General features: G+C 42.0%; 1 protein-coding gene across 1 annotated transcript in view; it reads right to left on the bottom strand.

Moving 5' to 3' along the window:
• Nucleotides 1–19156, bottom strand: part of YWHAQ (tyrosine 3-monooxygenase/tryptophan 5-monooxygenase activation protein theta) — a 32045-nt gene extending 12889 nt beyond the window's left edge. The window contains exons 1-2 of the mRNA XM_029232013.1: nucleotides 19053–19156; nucleotides 18260–18617 (exon numbers count right to left, since the gene is read on the bottom strand). Coding sequence (XP_029087846.1) covers nucleotides 18260–18553 — 294 coding nt within the window. The 5' untranslated portion in view covers nucleotides 18554–18617; nucleotides 19053–19156. The remainder of the gene's footprint in view (nucleotides 1–18259; nucleotides 18618–19052) is intronic.
• Nucleotides 19157–21151: the final 1995 nt, after the last annotated feature.

Here is a 21151-nt window from a genome sequence, read left to right as displayed (position 1 = left end):
CAATACCGTAAGACCAAGCAGACTTTCCCTTCTAAAAATAATCAAAAATGCTAAACAGAATAGAAGAAAAAAATTACAGCAAAGCTCCAAAGGAAGGAAGGGGAGATATTCAAGTGCTAGATAGGAAGAGGAAATGAAGTTAGAGCAAAAAAGTAAAAACTTACAACACAATGACAGTGATGTGTAAGGGGTAAGGACCCTAGAAAAACTGTGTCTATCACTGCTGAGAAGTACCAAGAAAGCTATTTCCTGCGCTTTTGGGGGTGTGGGTGGATGTGGGTGTCGCCCCCCATGAAACACTGAAACCCAAACGCATGTTCTGTGCAGGTGCTCTTCAAATTTTTATTTCATACATGATGTGTGAGTCCACGAGCTGAAAATCTGTGTAAAAGTGGGCCGAGGCTTAGTGTGCCCAGCAGAAACAAATCATCAGAACCACTTCCATAATCCAAGGCACACACACACAAGTTCCACAGGAAAAACTACATCTGAATTTTTAAAAATAACAAAACTAATCAAGGGACAGATCCACCATGAGGGATCAGCAGACAAACAGATGGTTAGTACCCAAGAGCTTAAAAAGTGAAACACCGTGTAATAAAACATAAGTATATTAAAAATGTCTAAAGACTCTTTTAAAGAATCCTTTAAAGATATGTATTTTAATATTTATGGATTAAATGGATGACGCCCAGGACTGGCTTCAAAATAATGGGTGTGTGTGTGTTGGGGATATAAACAAAACAAAATTTACAATTGCTAGAGCAGGGTAACGGGTACATGGGGGGTTATTATAGCATTCTCTTTATTTTTGTTAAGTTTGAAAATTTTCTTGATTAAAACAACCCAAAACAGAAGTCCAGACAAAGAACAGGATACAGTGAATTAAGAAAAAGTAGCTTGGAGGTGGGGGAGAGAGCTTTTAGAATTAAAAGAAAAAAAAAAAAAAAAGTAAAACAGAAGGCATATTTGAGGAAACGCCACAGAACACAGAACTAACAAGATGAAACAAGTGTGGATAAGTCAAAAGATGCAAGTAGAAAGAGATGTCTAAGATATGTCTAAGGTAATATGCAACAGGAATTCCAGGAGAAAACAGAAAGAATGAGGAAGAGACGTTATGTAGAGCTAATGGCTGAGATTCTCCCAGTTACGAATATAAATAATCTTCAAAGTGGAAAAGCACACTAAATCCCAAGCAAAATAAAATAAAAATAAATTCATACCTAGACCATCATGGCAAAATTGCAGAATGTCAAAGACAAGAAAATTCTTAAAAGCAACCAGAGAAATGACACGTTACCTATAAAGGAAGAAACAACAGTATGACTGACAGTTGATTTTTCATCAGAAAACATCAAGTATCTTCAAAGTGAGGAGAAAAACAACTGTCAGCTAGAATTCCAAAACCAATTAAAGTACCACATAAAAGCAGGCGCAAAACAAAGACATTTCCAGACAAAGACAGAAGTTCCCACTCAGACCTTTACTGGAAGAACCTTTTTAGAGTTGCAAAGGAAGGAGTAATGGAATAAAAGAGAAGTCACCAAGTAGAATAATTACAGCAACTACAATACTGAGTAACTGGAAAATTCCTGGTCATAATCTATGAAAACAACTCTTCCAAAACTGTAACAACAAAGAAGTATTACAAGATGCTGAATAACAATACATGTGTGATACTTCATGTTTGCAGAGCATAGTATTTCAGATTATTTAAAAGGACAAAAGTTCTTTCGTATTAAGTATGTGCAAAGGATTGAGTTGGCTAGTAAAGGACAAGTGTTTTCCTCCCCTCTTTTAAAGGATTAACTAAATTTTTAAGGATAGTTAATGTGCTCCCTTCCTCCCTTCTTTAATCCAACAAATGTCTGTCTTTAAGAGACTACACTTTCTAAAAATCTGACAATTAACTATGAAAATGCAATCTGCTACTAGGAGGAAATGTTTCATTAGAATAATCATGGATCTGAACTACTTCTACAGCTCACTATCCATTTTTAAGGTAACTGACAAGATGTGGGTTCATTTTAGATATTTCTTGGCAGGACTTTAGCCAATTATCTACATGCTGATTACTCACAAATCTGCCCTTTACCTGGCTGGGCAATTTACTTTTGCAGCTCATACCTCAGTTTACTGTTAAAAAGAGTTAATGACAATCTCTACTTCGCAGCAGCCTGATGTGAAGACTGAATGACTGAATACAAATTACTTAGAACACTGCTTGGTACACAAACCTCCATCACCACGCACCACAACACAAGTCTTTCTCTTAAGCACCAGGCAAGGCGCTCCTATTTGTATTTATTGACACCTGGATGGGCCACTGGCCCCTTAAACTTTACTCATCTAAAATATATTAAATTTGCCTTCCTAGTACAATCTGCTGTTGATTCTCCTCCCCTACTCAATTTTCTGTCTTAGGAAAGAAAAGCCCTCAGTTGCCCTAGTTAGAAACCTGGGTGTTATCCTAATGCTTCTTTGGCCTCACTCCCCTGGTCCCCCATATTTATAGTCACCCAAGCCTGTGGAAGTCAAGGCTTTGGAAATCTTCTCGAAGAAACAGAGTATACTTTGGGAACACACATCTCCCTGCTCTTAACTATAAACCACTGAAGGAAAAGACTTTATTTTGTCTATAATACATACATATATATATTTGTATAGCAAATTAATAGGAATGCAAGGCTTGACTCTAATCCTACAGTATGTAAAGTAAATCTACTTTACAAATAAGGATGAGTCAATCAGAAAGAACAGTGCTAAGAGGCATGGAAACAGAAAAAGGTTACAGACATTGAAGGAAAAGGATCCAATATACAGTCATAATCAGGAAGTTGCTTATATGGAGGGCCAACCCTATTCATTGTACTACATCATTTTATGGAAGGGACTTGAGCATCTGCAGATTTTGGTATCCTTGGGGGCTTCTGGAATCATTCCCCCTTGGATACTAAGGGCTAACTGCATAGTCTAGGGGAGTGTGAATCACAGTCAATCAACCACTGATCCATCCATGCCCTACCCTGGAGATGATGGCCATTAAACACCTGAAAAGCCATCCACTTCTCTTGTTATAATGCCACACTTACTAAGCAACTCCCTCATTATGACTTGATTCCTGTGTGAGTCTACTTGCCTCCTGAATGAGATCTTACTGGTCACGCCAACACAAGTACTTCAATCTCTGTGCTAGTTATTCCTCACTGTAAATGAATAAACTAATATTCTTGGTTTTATATATCAGTCACACGAGCTTGATTATTGTGGATCTATCCCCGAAAAATAGCTCAATTCTGGTGTGTTTGAGTCAAAAAGGCTAAAGGTCATACTATAAATTGCAATAAACTCACGGAGGTAATGCATCCCCTGCCACTAGCCCATCCACAATCCCAACTTCTCCGTAGTGTGACACGGCTAAGTATTCGTATATATTTTGAAATATGAATAGCCACTAGACCTCAATATGCCTTAAACAGGAAATTTATTTCCAAACATGTTTCTATATTTATATTGCTTATTTCTACTAATTATCCCACCATCTTCCTACCTCCTAGCCACCCAGCCTCATCACCACAACCTTTGACTTTTCACTCCCCATTTCCCATCCTACCACCAGTTGTTAAGCCCTACTGACTGTACCTCTGTACTAGTATTCTGATCTATCCCTTCAGTCTCATTCCTGTTTCTATTACCCAGAATTAACCATATCATTTCACTTCAACTAATCCAATAACCTAACTGATCTACCAGGTTTTAGGCTCTCTTCTTTCTCTAATCCATTTTATATCCTGCTACAAGATTAACCATAAATTCTGGACATGTTAATCCCATGCTCAAAATATCCCCATGGCTGTTCAAGAATAAACTTAAAGCGTAGCACTCATGGTCCTTCAGGATTAGACTCTAAACCTAGAGCTTTCAACTAATATAAGTGATAAAGAAGTACTGATTCCCCTCAGCCATGAGAGGAGCAGGGTGAATGAAGGTGGAGAAGAAATCCATTTGCCCCAGTGTGTCACACAAACATGGTTATTCTGGGGCTTCCCTGGTGGCACAGTGGTTGAGAGACCGCCTGCTGATGCAGGGGACACGGGTTCGTGCCCCGGTCTGGGAAGATTCCACATTATGCGGAGCGGCTGGGCCCGTGAGCCACAGCCGCTGAGCCTGTGCGTCCGGAGCCTGTGCTCCGCGATGGGAGAGGCCACAACAGTGAGAGGCCCGCGCACCGCCAAAAAAAAAAGGTTATTCTGTGTGTGCCACAAGACAAAAGGAGCTGGGAAGCACTGTCTCAACTGACTGACATCCACACTTATTTCTACTGTTACCATTCCTGCACCAGCAGGAAGAGCACGGAGCAACAACGAGATGCCTCCCAAATATCAATACTTAAAGTGGTGCGCTAAGAAGCAAAACACTCATTACTAGGTGATGAGAATACAGCAGGTATGGGGGGCGGTTAATGAAAAAGCAAACACTGCTAGTATCTACAGCACTATTCGGAGAAGATGGTGCTTGGGTCTATGAACAGTCTTCCAATAGCGAGGCTGGATGCAGCAGTGTTGATAGTAACTCGTCATTAAGATCATCCAACTACTACTGCCTCTTCTTGTTGGTTTCTATGCTCACCAAACAACCTTCTAATGCTAATTTGGTTCCTCCAGTAAATCGGCCTTCAAGCAATAAACACGGCTAGACAATGACTGCCTGATTTGTAACTCCTGTAGTTCCCCCTCTCAGTGTGCCAGCGAAGTGGATTTGGAGGCCCTAAATCCAAGGAGACAAACCCTGGACCGTAAGTGTACACTACTGTGTTACTCATCTGGCACCCTGACAGACAGACAGACAATTCTGCCTTACCCTGATTTGAGGGATGGAAATCTGTGAAAAAGTTACCAAGTTCTTCATATCTCCAATTTCTATTTACTAAAATTTAAACAGCTCTGGAGCATTCATGAATGCGAACATGCCTTCCTAGGAGCAAGGGTGTAGACTAAAAACCACCTTGTACAAAAAGTGTTCAAACTTTGAAGATATGATTCTACAAGTAACAAAAGACCTAAAATCCAACATTGCCTGAAATACGTGTCAAATTAATAAAATAAAATTAGTAGGAACTAATGTGACACGATGAACTGTCACCATGGTCAGAGAAATTAATTTGGATTCCTCAGACCCAAAGGGATATATGTGCTACTGTAGTGTCAGTGAAAGTAAAATAAGCCCGAGTAGTCCATGCAATCAAGTGGTTAATCACTTTTGTTGGCAAAAAGAAATAAGGAGCTAAAACCCAGAAGATAAACAGGCAAAGGGGAAGGGGAGGAAACAGATAAAAAGAATTCAAAGTTCTCAACAAAAAGAGAAAAAGCTCTGATCTATGTCCCTGCCCCAATTATTTCCAAACTCTTTCTCCTGGTCTATAAAATGTCTAGCCACCACCACCCATGACCCAGGCAAAATGATCACCAATGACAGTACTATTGCTATCAACATCTACTGTGGCACTGTGGTGCCTTTTAGTGGCCCTTTTGTGAGCACAGTGCACCACTCTCTCCTCTCCTAAACAACTAGCACTTAAAAACAATAAAAATGCTCTCTTGCATAAGAATGTCCATCCCATCTTCCAACGCAGCTACAGCGCTGTTATGACTGCAGTGGTGAAGACACATAACAGAAAGAGTTTAGCCTCTGACAGATAATACGGTTTGTGCAAATTGCAATGTGTCAGTATTAAAGAAAATCATGGTCTTTGTCCCCTTACTTCACCCAAGGCAGCCGAGCCAATTCCAGATATTCTTAGAAACAAATGTAATGTCCAGTCCTTTGTGTCTGACCTGCTGTATCTCCACATTTTAGCAGCTAGATACTGAGTGGCCACAACAGCAAGATACGAATGTTATCCCTTCTGCTCAAAGTTCCCAACCCTCTGGCCAAGATATAAAGGTTCGGAAGGACAGTTTAACACATACACTGGAAACACTGATACTGATTTCCAAATTTGTCAATCTGCATTAAAACCAATTACACATAAACAACCACAGTTTACCAACATTTACAGATCAGTGCTACCAAAAGAACCAAGGCAAGCATCAATGTCCATACTTCCTTCCCCTTAGAGAACTTGCAATTTACTAGTCTCCAGAAACTATGTTAGCCACTGCAATTTGCAAAGTAAAACATGACAAATGATAGTGACAAAACAAGAGTGTTCCTTAAAAGGAAAAGAAAACAAAACAAACAGAACAGGAAGTCAAATCTTAGTTTGGTCATAAGTAATCCAACTGGACAGACATCCTGATACCTAAAAGAGAATATGTTCAAGTAATTAAAAATAGGTCAAAATTGCCTTGGTAGCTTAGCATATATGGGTCAAGTTTTGCTATATCCTAGGAAAACTACCAAAAATAGATAATAGCAAAGATACCAGTGTACTTTCACATGAGCTTTGTCTTTTGTAAGTCGATGACAAATTGAATTAAGCCATTTCTACATTATAGAAATGACACAATTATTTGCAGACTAATTTTTCCATCTGTGGCTAACCCATGCCACATACGTTTACTTCTGCAGCTGAATTATATACAACCCTGTAGTTAAGCCTTTCATCTACCAGACCTATTACAGAGCATAAAGAGAAGAAAATTCAAAAAGAAGAAAAAAAAATTCATCGCATTTGCACCTAAACTTACATGGGTTATTGATTATATTCAACTGAACTACTGGGTACAGCACAAAAAATAACCTTGAAAAATAAAGCAGTGCTTAATAGTATACAGAAGAAAAAATACAGACGAAGTCCTTATTCCTACATACCCTTACAGCTTACCAATATTGATCTGACTTAGATGCAGCCACAAGAGGAACTCAGGACACTGGTACACTCCAGACAATAAATACAGAATTGGGTCTCATTACTAGACGGTGGAAAACAAAACATTATATTAATACAACAACCCATGCTTACACAGGGGAAAGAATAAGAGCAAAGCTAAGAAAGTACAGAATATAGGAGAGAACCATATAATTCCATGTGGCTGGAACACAGAGGGAAGGAATGAGTAGTGAGAAAGGAAGCTAAAGGGAAAGGCTTGAAGGTCTCCTAAGTCCTGTTAAGGAGCCTGGACTCCGTCTAACAGGGTAATGGTTTCAAATTTTTTTGAAGTGTTTATTTTCTCTCCCCCCTGCCCTAAGTCTTTTTTAAGCAATACCAGTAAACAGTAAAAGAGATAAAAGGGAGCTGCTCTAGTTGAAGAGCATAGACTTATAAAGCCTTGACTCTCCCCAACTTCCACACGAGAGAACCCAGAGAAAGATGAGATGATCTCAGAAGAACAGGGTCTATAAAGGAAGGCTTTACTATGAAAGGCAGAGGGAACAGAAAGAACACTCTTGTAGAAGAACTGAATTTGAGGTCACAGCTAACTGGCTATGTAACTAAGTAAATCAATATGGCTCAGTTTCCTTGCAGGTAAACACATGTCTCATCCACCCATAACTGCACATAGGAGAGTAGAAGGAAACAGATCTGAAAGTATTAATAGGCTGTAATTTGTAACTGACTATAATAACAAGTGTAGTGGCACCTAAATTATATCTGGTAGGATAGGTGTGATTTCAACATATAGAAATGGGAGAAGGAAGGGCTTCCAACCAAGAAAAGCAGTGAGTAGAGGGACAGAAACAAAATACGGAGGGCTTTGGGTGAACAATTTGGCTAGAGCATGAAGAATGGAGCAATCACAAGTTTCCCTTAAGTGAGCTTTTATGCCAAACCACTTGTTATTTTCCATAAGTTGAGAATTTCAGATCAAGCGTACGTGAATATTTCAACAAATGGTGCTGGGACAACTTGAGTAGCCACATGAAAAGAATGACGGTTGGGCCCCACTTCACACCACATGCAAAAATTAACTCCAAATGGACCGAAAGTCTGAATGTAAGCCCTAAAATGGTAAAACTGTTAGATAAGAGCACAGGTATAAATCTTTACGACCGTGGATTAGGTAATGGTTTCCTAAATATTACAACAAAAGCACAAGCAGCCTAAGAAAAAAAAATAAGTCATATTTCATCAAAATTAACAAATTTTGTCATTGAGCCGGGCCAATGCACTGTCCCCTACCTCCTTCCCTAATCTTTTTTTTTTGCGGTATGCGGGCCTCTCACCGTTGTGGCCTCTCCCATTGCGGACAGGCTCCGGACGCACAGGCTCAGCGGCCATGGTTCATGGGCCCAGCCGCTCCGCGGCTTGTGGGATCTTCCAGGACCGGGGCACAAACCCGTGTCCCCTGCATCGGCAGGCGGACTCTCAACCACTGCACCACCGGGGAAGCCCCCTAATCTTTTGAAGTTGCTACTCTCTTGATCCTTTGTCTAATTATATGGTTCTCAAGTTTTTTTCTACTCCAAGTATCTTGGCAGATGTGGGAAAGGTCAGGAGGAAATAAAAATTTCCAGGGGACCATTGGTAGTTTGATAAAGACTCCCATCTCAATTTGTTCAGGAACATAAAATCACCTCAATATATACCATTCCCCATTTCAAATGTCAGTCCCTCGATTTTTAAATATTGCATTTTTTCAAATATATTAAAAGCTAAACTACATAAAAATTAACTTACATATAGCATAACTGTATTAAAGGGATAGTCAATCCTTCCAAACTCTTTTTTAAGTTTCTGACATCCTTAAGAATCAAATACCTGGTCTCTGCAATCAGTCCCCAAATAATCTAGAGTATTTCCTGATTAAAGGATGCGTAAACCCTTACTATAACCTTTCTAACCTCTTTACTAGTCCATCAGAATCCTGAGAGAGCAACACAATCACTGAAGGTCTAAAAGTATATTGCCAAATACTTGGAAATAGTACCAGGCTGAAAGATTAGAACACCTAATATGTATTGATATATGTTTAGTTGCAGGTATCTAATACTATAGTTTTTAAAAGAGCAAAACCTTTCTGAGCTGTGCTCAAGTCATGTCTGGTGGAATGAGCAAAATAAGAAGGAAAATGGGAGTACTAAATATTCTAGACGAGTAACAGTAGAAAGTCTGATCCAAAAATCAGTATCATTATGGTTTTAAAGCAGTTTTATGTACTTTCCCACTTATTTCCCACAGTCACCCTGGCACTTACAAAGAGCAATCTAAGACTGTCCTTTAAGAATAAAGCATTTAGGGCTTCCCTGGTGGCGCAGTGGTTAAGAATCCGCCTGCCAATGCAGGGGACACGGGTTCGAGCCCTGGTCCGGAAGATCCCACATGCCGCGGAGCAGCTAAGCCCTTGCGCCACAACTACTGAGCCTGCACTCTGGAGCCCGTGCTCCGCAACAAGAGAAGCCACCGCAATGAGAAGCCCGCACACCGCAACAAAGAGTAGGCCCCGCTCACCGCAACTAGAGAAAGCCCGCGTGCAGCAACGAAGACCCAGCACAGACAAAAATAAATAAATAAATAATAATGATAATAAAATTTAAAAAAAAGAATAAAGCATTTAGATTAAATTTACAGAAGTCCTTATAGTCATGGTCTCACCACGTGCACCACTGTTTCTCCATTTCTCTAAGTAAAGCCTGCAGCAAACATACACAAGAATGGTCAAAGGCGGTCAGTAAACTGAGAATACTTTACAACATGTATTCCGCACCACACCACGCCATATCCATCAGAAGCAAAAGGCCCAGCTGACAAAGAAATCATGGAATACTGTTCAGCTGGATAGAAAAAATGTAAATGGATAGTCAAGATCTTCGTGAAAGACGAGTTTCCCTGAAACGCTTCAACCAATGCTGGCTAACAACTAACCTGACTTCCTGTCTTCAAGAGCTAACTTTTGAACCTAAATGCAACCAGATCCAAAAGCCCATTATCTGCATATTTCATTCATGCCACCTCTGCTTTTGGGTTGGTTACTGGGGAGTGAGACATCATATTAAACCTTACTTTACCATTCTCAACATAAGGAAGCAGAAGCCATTCCAACATACTAGTTCTCAAGTTAGTTGTTCAGGAATGAACAGGGACTCTTTCTTACCCAATATTTAAAATAAACTTTTCTTTATTATCAAGTCCGTGATTTTTTCTGGTCTCCAAAACTATATTCCTCGAATAATTTGGGGGGTAAAGGGAGTGACTGGGCAATGGGAAGGGAGGGGAAGGTTTTACAAATTTCATTATCACCACACGATGACCACTACTCAGAAACTGCTCAATCACACAGAATGCCCCTAGAGCAGCAATTTTCGAAATGTGTTCAGAGAACTTCTACCCCTCCCCCCAACTTTTTGGATGGGGAAGGGCACAAACTCAAACCATTTTCATAATACATATTAAGGTACTATTTGCTTTTTCACTGCCATTCTCTCATGAGTGGAGTTTTCCAAAAGCTAAGAGACATGATACTACAACAGATTATAAAGCAATGCCACTTTTCTCATTCAATTTTTTTATTAAAAAAAATGTTAGGGCTTCCCTGGTGGCACAGTGGTTGAGAGTCCGCCTGCCGATGCAGGGGACACGGGTTCATGCCCCGGTCAGGGAAGATCCCACAAGCCGCGGAGCGGCTGGGCCCGTGAGCCATGGCCGCTGAGCCTGCGCGTCCGGAGCCTGTGCTCCACGACGGGAGAGGCCACAACAGCGAGAGGCCCGTGTACTGCCAAAAAAAAAAAAAAAAAAAAAAATGTCATTATACTTACACGAAGTATCCAGAGTTGTCAATTTCAGAGACAGAAAGCAAAACGGTGGTTTCTGAGATGGGAGAACGGGGAGTTAGTGTTTGATGGGTACAGAGTTTCAGCTGGGGAAGATGAAAAATATCTGGAAAGGTGGTGACGATCGCACAACAGTGTGAATGTACTTAATGCCATAGAACTGCATGCTTAAAAATGGTAAATTTTACATCATGTATATTTTACTACAATTGAAAAAAAACACAGGTAATGTTAATTTCTAATGGACTTATTATTCTAAAATGGATTATAAAACCCGCAGTTTAAATTTCTAATAATGTAAATATCTACAGATATAATCTACACAACCAAAACCTTTCAGGTTCCACAGTATTTTCAAGTGTGTGCAAAGGGATCCTAAGACCGAGAAGCCTGAGAACCACTGCCCCAGAGTACGGTCAGTTCTGTAAGTCTTCCACAGCATTCTTTACCCCCATTAATCTAGTTAGCATCCACCACCAAACGCAAACAAAAGCTATGGTGCCAAGTCCATCGGGGCCATCTCCTAGGTGGATAGGAGACATGTTCTCATATCTTGAGGTCAACAAGACATGGGTTTCACTATTTTTTTTTTTTTTTTTGCTACAGGTATTAAAGGCATTCAACCTTAGCGTGTAGAATATTATACCCCTAATATACAGCAACCAACAATTACAGTGAGCACCCATATACCCACCACCCAGATCCTACCATTAACCTTTTACCAAACTGCTTTATCAAATATCCATCCATTTCTACTAGTTTTTGTGTAAACTGAGACATCAGTACAGGAATATCACTAACTAGAGTTTATTTTCTTTTGAAGCAAAAATTTACATACAATGAAATGAACAAATGTTAAGCGCATATTTGCTGAGTTTCCACAAATGCATATACATGTGTAACGCAAATCCATATCAACACAAAGAATATTACAATCACCACAGAAAGTTCTCTCCTGTCCCTTTCAGTCAGTCCCTGCCTCCATCCCCAGAGGTCACCACTCTTCTGATTTTTCACCCACAGACTACTTCTGCTTGTTCTAGAATTCCATGTAAATAGAATGACATTATGTACTATTTTGTGCAAAGCTTCTTTCACTTAGCGTGTATTTGAAATTCATTTACATTATAGTATGCGTCAGTAGTCCATTCCTTTTTACGGACGAATAGTATCCCACTGTATGAAAATACCTGTTTATCCTTTTTCCTACTAATGGATTGTTTTCAGTTTTCTGCTCTTAGAACAAAGCTGCTATGGTCATTCTTGTACAGGTCTTTCCTCTTGTGTAAGTACGTAAGAGTGGAAAATTTCTAGGGGTTAAAAACCCTTTAATTATGGAAAACTGCAAACATATACAAGAGAAGAGAGAATAGTATAATGAATTCCCATTAAAGCCAGTTGCAACTATATTAATTCACAGACACACTTGTTTCATCTATAACCCTCACCCATGATTTTGAAGTTCTAGGTATCATCATCATTTTGTCTTTAAACACTTCAATACGCATACAATGTTTTCGAATCTGGTCAAATTATTTATCATGAGATATTTCAGGAACCTTCATTGTTGATTTATCCATGGATTAAGAGTTTAATTAAAGTAGAAATGGATGAACTATAGTAGTTTTTCTTTTCTCATCTTTTCAAATGATGCCTCTCTACCATCCTTCCTTGATACCTAGAAAGTCAATGGTACAAAGATATTTTCCGTTGTTACTCTGAAAGAACTAGTGCTAAATACAAAAATGGTATTGATAAATATCAAAAAGGAATAAATAAACATCAAGATGATCAAGCAGATTTCCCAACTGTCAAGCACCTTGAATTAACTAATCCCATGCTATGGTATCATTTTATAAGTGAAACTGTATATGAGACTCAAAAAAAAAAAAAAAAAGTCTGGTAACCGGCCCTTTATGAGAACAAAGGTAGTCCTCATTACATCCAAAACTGAACAAGGAGGTAAAATTTCAACCATTCCAGTCACTAGATTTCTGTTAACCTCAAACAACTGTCTGTGCTGCAGAGGGCTGGGGGAATGGCCTTTCTCAACAACAGCTGATGACAGCATAAACACATAAAATCTTTTCAGAGGGCTATCTGGGGGGAAAAAATGCGTATCTTCTGATTGGAAATTTCATTTCCCAAAACTTAACCTAAGTAAATCCTAGCATAAAGCACGCAACAAGGATGTCCTTCCCAGTGTTGTTTATAAAAGAGAAAAATTTGTTTACAACCTAAATGTTCAGTGGGCCATTAGTATAATTATGCAACATCCAAATAAACACACAGTACAGGCTGGAAAGTCTGGAACCACATATGCCAAACTATTAATGGCAGTTATGAAGGAGACGGGAATATTTGCTGTTATCAATTTTAACTGCCTCTTCCTAAATAGATTTCACTATAATTTCAGTTGGATCGTTTTTCTCTGTGCCAAGTTTTTTTTAAAAGAAAAAAGCGCAGGGCCTTGGAGGTAAACCCTGAGGTGGAACTTTGAAAATGCAGGACCCACTGAGTAAGTGCCAGAAAGGTGAACTGCAGAGTTAAATAGCATACACACAAGAGTGACAAAGAAAAAGAAATAGCTGAAGTCTAGACAAAGGGTTCTGACAAGATGCCAATATATTAGTAAGAAACTAAAGGACAGGTGTGATACAATTCAATACAACTTAATACTGCTTGTTTTATTTATAACCTAACCCAGAGTTTCTCAACCTCAGTCATTACTGACATTTGGGCTGGGTAATTCTTTGTGGTGGGGGATTTTCCTATGCCTTATGTGATGCTTAGCAGCATTTAGGTTTCTACTCACAGTATATCAATAGCATCTCCCCACTCTCACCCCAGCCTTGACAACCAAAAACTATCTCCAGAACTTGCCAAATGTCCCCTGGCGGGTAAATTCACCCTGGCTGAGAACCACTGATCAAACCTTATACTTCTATGCCTGTATGTACAATATGTATGTCCATTCCATTTCACTCTTCAGAAACAACTCTTAGCTTCAAGGAGCTTACACTCTTAAATGCAAAAAACCCAAAAGTCAAGTTTTAAAATTTTACTGCAATATCCTGCATATAAGGAGGGCTTCAAATTTATAGACTGAGTTTTGTCCACCACAGATCTATCCTCCCTCCCTCCTAACTTACAAACATTTATTAAACTGTATAAATTCCTCAAAACACTGTGATCTTTAGTCAGCTACTATGTTGTTTAGGGCCAAATGTGTTTCACATACTTTCATCTGGAGTCACACCACCTGGGTTCAAATCCTTGCTCTACCACTCACTAGTTCTGTGATACTGACCAAGTTACTTAACTTCCTTATGCCCCCGTTTTCTCAACTTTAAAACATAAATAATACTATCAACCTAACTAATGGGAACACAGTGAGTATATCAAGTGCTTAAAACAGTACTTAGTATATAATAGTAAATGCCCATTAAATGTCAGTTATTACCTATTATTTTAACTACAAGCCTATAAAGGCAAGAACCATCATCACCAGTTTATAGATAAAGAAACAGAGGCTGAGAGAAACTTGCCTGCAGTCACAAAATTATAAGGTTATGGAGCAATGACCCCAAAACAGTCAGTCTTGATTCCAGAGACCATAATTTTTCCATCATGTCAAAAAGATTACATTAAGACTCATTAACTATCAAAAACAACATATTGGTCTTACTTCAAAATAACAACTAGCACTAGACATATTTTCATTAAGAGATTAATTTAGAACACAACTAAATTCAAGCACATTATGGAATTAAGATTACAGGGCTTTTACAAACCAGAGACAAATCTCAGTTTCTATATATTTTAAATGATTCTTACTTAAAAAAAAAAATCACAACATAGACCTTAACTCCTGAAACCGTTTATACATTATACTAAAGCAACCTACTGAAAACAGTCTAATAAAAAGACCATTAACACAGAAGGATAACATGGGGTTGCCTGACACAGAGGTTATCTTGTACATTCTCTAAGTGTCCTGCTCTTACTCCAAGGTCATGAACTTTGTACATGATATTTGTTCCCAGGTCCCAGAAGGGCTTTGTGGACCCCTCTGATTTCTTCAATTACCCTTACCTCACACCCCAGTTCTTAATGACTCTTAAACACCTTGTTCAAGTTTTTAACCACTGCCCGGTTGTCATACAACTTACAGTATTAACCTTTCTCACTTAAACTTTGCTATTTCCAACACTGCTTACTAGGATCACCAATGACTTCCGCATCCCCTCTTCCTAAAGACATTTCACTGAAGTCGCTAGTTTTTCCACATTTCTTAAATGATTGAGGACATGTTCTTCTTCAACCTGGACTATAAAAACTACTCATTTTAGAGTTGCAAGTCAGAGCACAGGTGGAATGACTGGGACCATATAACTCTACAGTCCCAGAATTGGAACAGACTTAGAAATTTTAGCCCAACCTCTGGTTTCACAAATGACACTGAGAGACAGAGATAACTTGGTAATATCTTCCTCTTTAACTCCTCTTAGATTCTACGAAGAGTTTGGTCTTGGCCGTTTGGGTCTTGTTAATTCCTTTTGCTCTTTAGATTACATATTTGGATTTTAACATTTTTTACTGCCTGCACAATTCAATAACCTCTCTCAGTACAGTGATTGTCAACAGGGTTGAGAGTTGTCTGCCATGTTCATTTCGAGTAAATAGTCCAAATAATTCCACCCTGAACCTACTCTATGAAATAGAAAGATGAGGCTGAGAATCTCTGCTATTTAAAACCAAAATTTTGCCTAGCCCTCCACGTTACTCTGTTATTAGCCTTCTATAACAAGTCAGTGTCATCCACTTCCTCCACACTAAATTCTCCTTCCTGTTCACCAAAGGGGGGGGGGGGAAACAGAGAGAAAACCTAATTTTGGCACTCATGTTCAGCAACTTTAGATTTCATTCTTCTTTCCCCATTATTTGATAGACTCCTGATTAAATCACTAATTTACCAATTCTCAAATTCTTGTTCACTTGTCTATCACTTCCTTATCTATCAGTTCAGATTACAAACCGGAAATTAGCACCCAAACCATGAATTCTAGATACTGCCACCTGCACCCCATTCGAAAATCTTCAGAGTCTTCCCACTGTCAATCAAATGAGAAAAATTCCCTCTGACATTCTCTTATATAGTTCCTAATTCCCTCTGACATTCTCTTATATAGTTCCTATCTTCTTTTACAGGCTTTTCTCCTGCACCAGCTCTGCACATATTCTGCTCTTCATACAGAAACCTTCTTCCATGAATAAGGCCCATCCTGTATACTTCTTCTGCTTGGAATATATTGACACTCCCCTCCCCTTGATCCCCCTCCCTCAATGCTCATTCCAAAAGCCACTCCTTGTAAAGCTTTTCCTGAGGTTTCTGTTTCCTTTAAACTACATAGCATTTTATTCATAACCATCTTACGGGAATTATATATTATTTACATTTGGGTATTTCTCATATGCACTCCTTATTATAAATTACTGGAGAACAAAATCTACCGTTTTCAGCATTGCTCTTCCCCATGCTGCTTTAGCACAGTGCCTTGCACATGCTAAGCTCTCAAATACAGCGGCCAACTTGACAATGGGCTTTCCTCAGGACTTTTTTCGGAGGTTGGCCGTTAAGTCACAATTAGTCTTTTAAGCCATTTCATTAATAAAAATATTTTATTTATTCCTTGGTGTCTGATGAATCAACTCTTCTATTTCACTTAGTATATATGAAGAAAACAGAACGAACAAACAAACAAAACCTGTCCTAATTTCAGGGTTTCTCTCCTACTGAAATGATCTATTTGGTCTCTATTTCAAGTCAAAGTCTCCTCTACTTATACCATTAGAGAAACTAAAATTTATAGGAGCCACAAAATAAAACAAATATTCCCAGCTAACTTGCTAGAGAACAGGAAAAATTCTGTGGTAATTCTGAATTGCTGCAGGGTAAGTAACAAATTGCAAAACAATAACAGAACAAAGAGATTGAAATATGCTGTGAGTGTCCCAAAGTAAAACACGTATAGAAAAGCTTCTCGTTAACATATGGAGTTCTTATAGTCTTCCTCGATGACAGAGTGGATGCTGTCAATAACCATTACCATATGCCACTGCAGTCTACCATCACTTTCAAGTTGGCAAATTTTTTGAATACAAGCAATTCAGTTCAAAAAGCCTAAGTGTCTCCTCTATGCTAGGCAGGGAGTGGAACCTAAGACATGGATGAACATAAAATCTCGCCTACATAAAGCAAATAATCTCAAAGTTTTCTCCACAGTGCTCTGCACTGCTTCCTTCGCCCCTTTACCAGTTATCTCCATCAGCCATGATTTCGTTCAGATCACTTGTTATTTGCACTGGAAAAACAGGTGAGAGAAAAAAACTTTCCTGCCCCACGAATCTCAGGGGCAAGGAAGAAAAGGCTGGGAGAGCAAGAGGCATTTCCCCCTCTATCCCCTCTTGAAAAATCACCAATCTAGCATGTTTGTCTTTTAAAGCCCACCTAAAACACAACGTGGAACAAACACATCAAAAAATCAGTAGGCCCCTTGGAAAAGTGGCACTTAAAAGAGGCAACCGCATCAGCTATTTCATATTTTATTAGTAGAAATGACTCTTTGCAGTATTAAAACACTTCAAAACACCTCAGGATATAATGCTGGTATTGACATTTTAAAAACTTATCTTACTGATCAAAAGATCCATACGATGACAAAGCTAAAAATGCTCTCTCTCACCAATAAGCGTGAATACAGCAGTCACCCTACTCCACCCAAAGCCACCCTAGCTAAGACTGGACAGTTCAAAACCTGGAAAGCTTTCCTCGCTTACTCCACACCAGATACGAATTCATTTCAACACCTCGGGGTTCACGTGTAGCTATGTAACAGCGAAGAAATGGTATCAAGCACCGAAATTTCCCAGGACATTTTATTCTTTTGATTCAGCTGTGCCTTTTTCACATTTACCAAACTCTCCCCCTTCCCTGCTTTTAACAAGGAAAAAATCAACAGATACTCTTACTTGAAAAACGAGATACCTATTCAGATTTTCGAAGTAAATTTCCATTGCTGGATTTGGGAGGAAAACCGACTTACATACGTGATCTTTATGGAAAAGGCGCCCGCCCCTTCTTTCAACGGAAGCCTGAAGCCTACGAACTGATTCAATACGTTTAAAGGGTTCCCAGATCGCCTCAGGACGCTGGAAAACGATTTTCAGCCTTCTACAAACCTACTCTCATGTTTAAGCTTATCTGGTGGAGGAGCAACGCAGCACCTAGGAAAGATATACTTACCACCGGAAAAAAAAAAAAAAAAGGAGAAAAAAAAAGAAAAAGCAGCTTCTTCATCTCAAGAACTGAAATAACGCGTTAAAGAGGGCAAGGCTAACCTCCTCAAGCCCTCTACGCGTCGGCAGGGCGTCAGGCAGGCCCTGGCCCCCACTTCGTTCCCATTCCCGTTCCCGGGAAACTCCCCACGGAGAGCCTCACACAAAGGCGCCTCGGCGCCCGCCGCCCGGACGGTCGCGGACTCACCAGGACCGTGGTGCAGATGGACCGCAGTTCGGACTCCACTTTCTCCCGATAGTCCTTTATCAGCTGCAGCTTCTTGTCGGAGGTGTCGGTCTTCTGCTCGATGCTCGAGATGACCCTCCAGGCGGACCTGCGGCCCCCGACCACGTTCTTGTAGGCCACCGAGAGCAGGTTGCGCTCCTCGTTGGACAGCTCGGCGCCCTGCTCCGTCACGGCCTTCATGCAGGTGGCCATGTCGTCGTAGCGCTCGGCCTGCTCGGCCAGCTTGGCCTTCTGGATCAGCTCCGTCTTCTCCATGGGGCCGGGGACAGGACAGCGAGGGCGAGCACCGACCCGGATGCCGAGGAGGAGTGCGGAGGGCCTGCGGGCGGGCGGGCGGGGCGGGGTCGCAGGCAGAAGGCGGGGGCGGCGCCGTCAGACAATGCGCCCGCCGCCCCGGCAGCCCGGCAGCCCGCCCGCCCGCCGCCCCCTTTGTCTGTGTCCGCACGCGCGGCCCCGTTGAATTTCCCTCCCCCGCCCACGCTCCCCGCGGGGTGCCCGGGAGGCCCGGGGGCGCCAGCCGAGGCGGCCCGCGGCGGGGGGAGGAGGAGGAGGAGTAAGGGGAGGAGGAGGAAGGGCCGCTCCCGCGCCCGCCCGGCCCAAGATGGAAGCGGCCGTTGGCCCGCACCTTCCTTCCCGCCGGAGCCGTCCCTGAGGAGAGCGGCGTCGAGGCCAGCCGCTCCTCGGGGCTGGCCTCCCGCCGGACTCTCGGGCCCGGCCCGACCCGAGGAGGGCCGGGGTCAACCCTGGCGCTCACCTTCACGTCTCCGCGGCCGCGGCGCGAGTCCCACCACTTTGATCCGCCTTTGGCTTTAGCCGAGGACCCTCCCGTCTCAGCCTACCTCCGAGCCGGGAGGCGGGCCGCAGCGCGGCGGCCCTCGCTCCCTCCGCCCAATGGCGCGCTGAGCTGTCCCCGAGAGTCCCGCCTTCCTCCCCGCCTCTGGCCAATGAGGACTGAGCGCGCGGAAGGGGGCGAAGAAGGCGGGGCGGGAGAGGAAGCGGAGGCTAGGAGGGTGGGTCGGCTTGGGCAAGTTCGGTTGGCCGGCAGGCTGCGGCTTCGGCCACGGGGTTTCCTCCAATTAGATCCAGGGTACAAGGACGTCACTGTTGCCATGGCGATGCTGTTACCAACTCCCCTCAACCTCCCCGCCACCCCCGGCACTCGTGGGCGCGGCACGGGAGCAGGAGGCTCGCATGACCTCCCCTGCGGTGGCCGGGTCTCCTGCTGCAGCACCGTTGCAGATGGTGCATAACATCTTGTGGGCTAATGCAGCTGCGGCTCTCGGCCCTGGTGAGGTCCGGCCTGGGAGGGTGACACCACCGGCTGTTTTGTTGCACAAGCGCCTGCCTTTCCTCCACCTTCCTATTCGTGACAAAGGTTTGGAGCTCAATACACTGAACTCAGCCTTTAATGACGTTGCGATGGGGACCGCGAATTAGAAATAATCCCATCCCCATTAAAGAGGAATTAGTTGCTGGAGAAAGTGGCATAAGCATGCATTTTACAAGATAAATTCGGTTTCAGACGGGCACCTAAAACCTGAAATTCCCTTGGAAAATACCCAAAAAAGTCCAGGCAGGTGTCTCTGGCAATGCCAGATATTATGATTTTCTTTAAAATGGGAAATGACCTTAAGGATAATTTGGAGAAAAACACCCATTTAATCCTCCCCCCGCCCCCCGAAAAAGCAACTGTTTTTATATTTCTTTCCAGCCTTTCTAGGTCATGCATCTAAATACGTATTTTTTACATCATTGTCGTCTTATGCGTACGCGCTTTTTTTATCTTCTGGTATTATTATTTTTTTAATAAATTTATTTATTTATTTTTGTCTGCATTGGGTCTTCCTTGCTGCGCACGGGCTTTCTCTAGTTACGGCGAGCGGGGGCTATTCTTCATTGCGGTGTGCGGGCTTCTCATTGCGGTGGCTTCTCTTGTGGCAGAGCACGGGCTCTAGGCTCGTGGGCTTCAGTAGTTGCGGCACATGGACTCAGTAGTTGTGGCTCACAGACTCTAGAGCGCAGGCTCAGTAGTTGTGGCGCACGGGCCTAGTTGCTCCATGGCATGTGGGATCTTCCCGGACCAGGGCTCCAAACCATGTCCCCTGCATTGACAGGCGGATTCTTAACCACTGCACCACCGGGGAAGTCCCTTCTGGTATTATTTTTGAGAGGACACTTGAAAAGCTAAACTTCTCTCCCTAGATGTTGACTTCTGACTTTCTACTCACGAACATCCTTCTGAAACAGGAATGATCGCCCTAGATGCCTTTTATTGAGGGTCATTGCTAGACTTTTCCTTTCTCCTTAAACTGGGCACTCCCCTCCAGCCACTCCCTTCTTTCCTGGCACTTCCCCAGTGCCTGACTCCAAATCAGGTGGCTGTCTTGGGTGTCTGGAAAGTGGCCTTTGTGCCATATGGGCTCACACTGCCGTGATTCCAGTTCCGGCAAGTTCAAGGGAGAATAGATCGTTGAAGGCAAAGAACGCCACAGCCAAGAAAGAATTTCAGATTCTAAGTGGAGCCTGGAGCAGATCTGGAGACTCTCTAGAATGGAAGATCTGAGAGCAGAGAGAAGGCAGGAGAAGGTGCGGACTTTCCAGAAATCTACACTCCCTCCCAGCTGCCCCTCCCTGTCCTGACTTGTAAAGGTTGCTTTGTGCTTTGACGGACAGGAGAGGCCTGGGCTGGAAAGGGCTTGTGTCTTAATGCAGAAATGCCTTACTATGTTCCAGCGTTCTAATGGAGGTCCCTGCTGTTATTTCTGGAATCCCTGGGGCCGGGCTGTAGACACATGAGTGTTTATGGCCGTGTGGGCTGGGGTGGAGCCGGACACTAAGAAATCCCAATGGAAA

Source organism: Monodon monoceros, unplaced genomic scaffold (genome assembly GCF_005190385.1).
Source record: "Monodon monoceros isolate NGI ecotype Baffin Bay Population unplaced genomic scaffold, NGI_Narwhal_1 Super_Scaffold_19, whole genome shotgun sequence".
Classification (NCBI taxonomy): domain Eukaryota; kingdom Metazoa; phylum Chordata; class Mammalia; order Artiodactyla; family Monodontidae; genus Monodon; species Monodon monoceros.
Note: the sequence above shows the minus strand (reverse complement) of the source record. Positions and strands in the feature narration are given on the sequence as shown.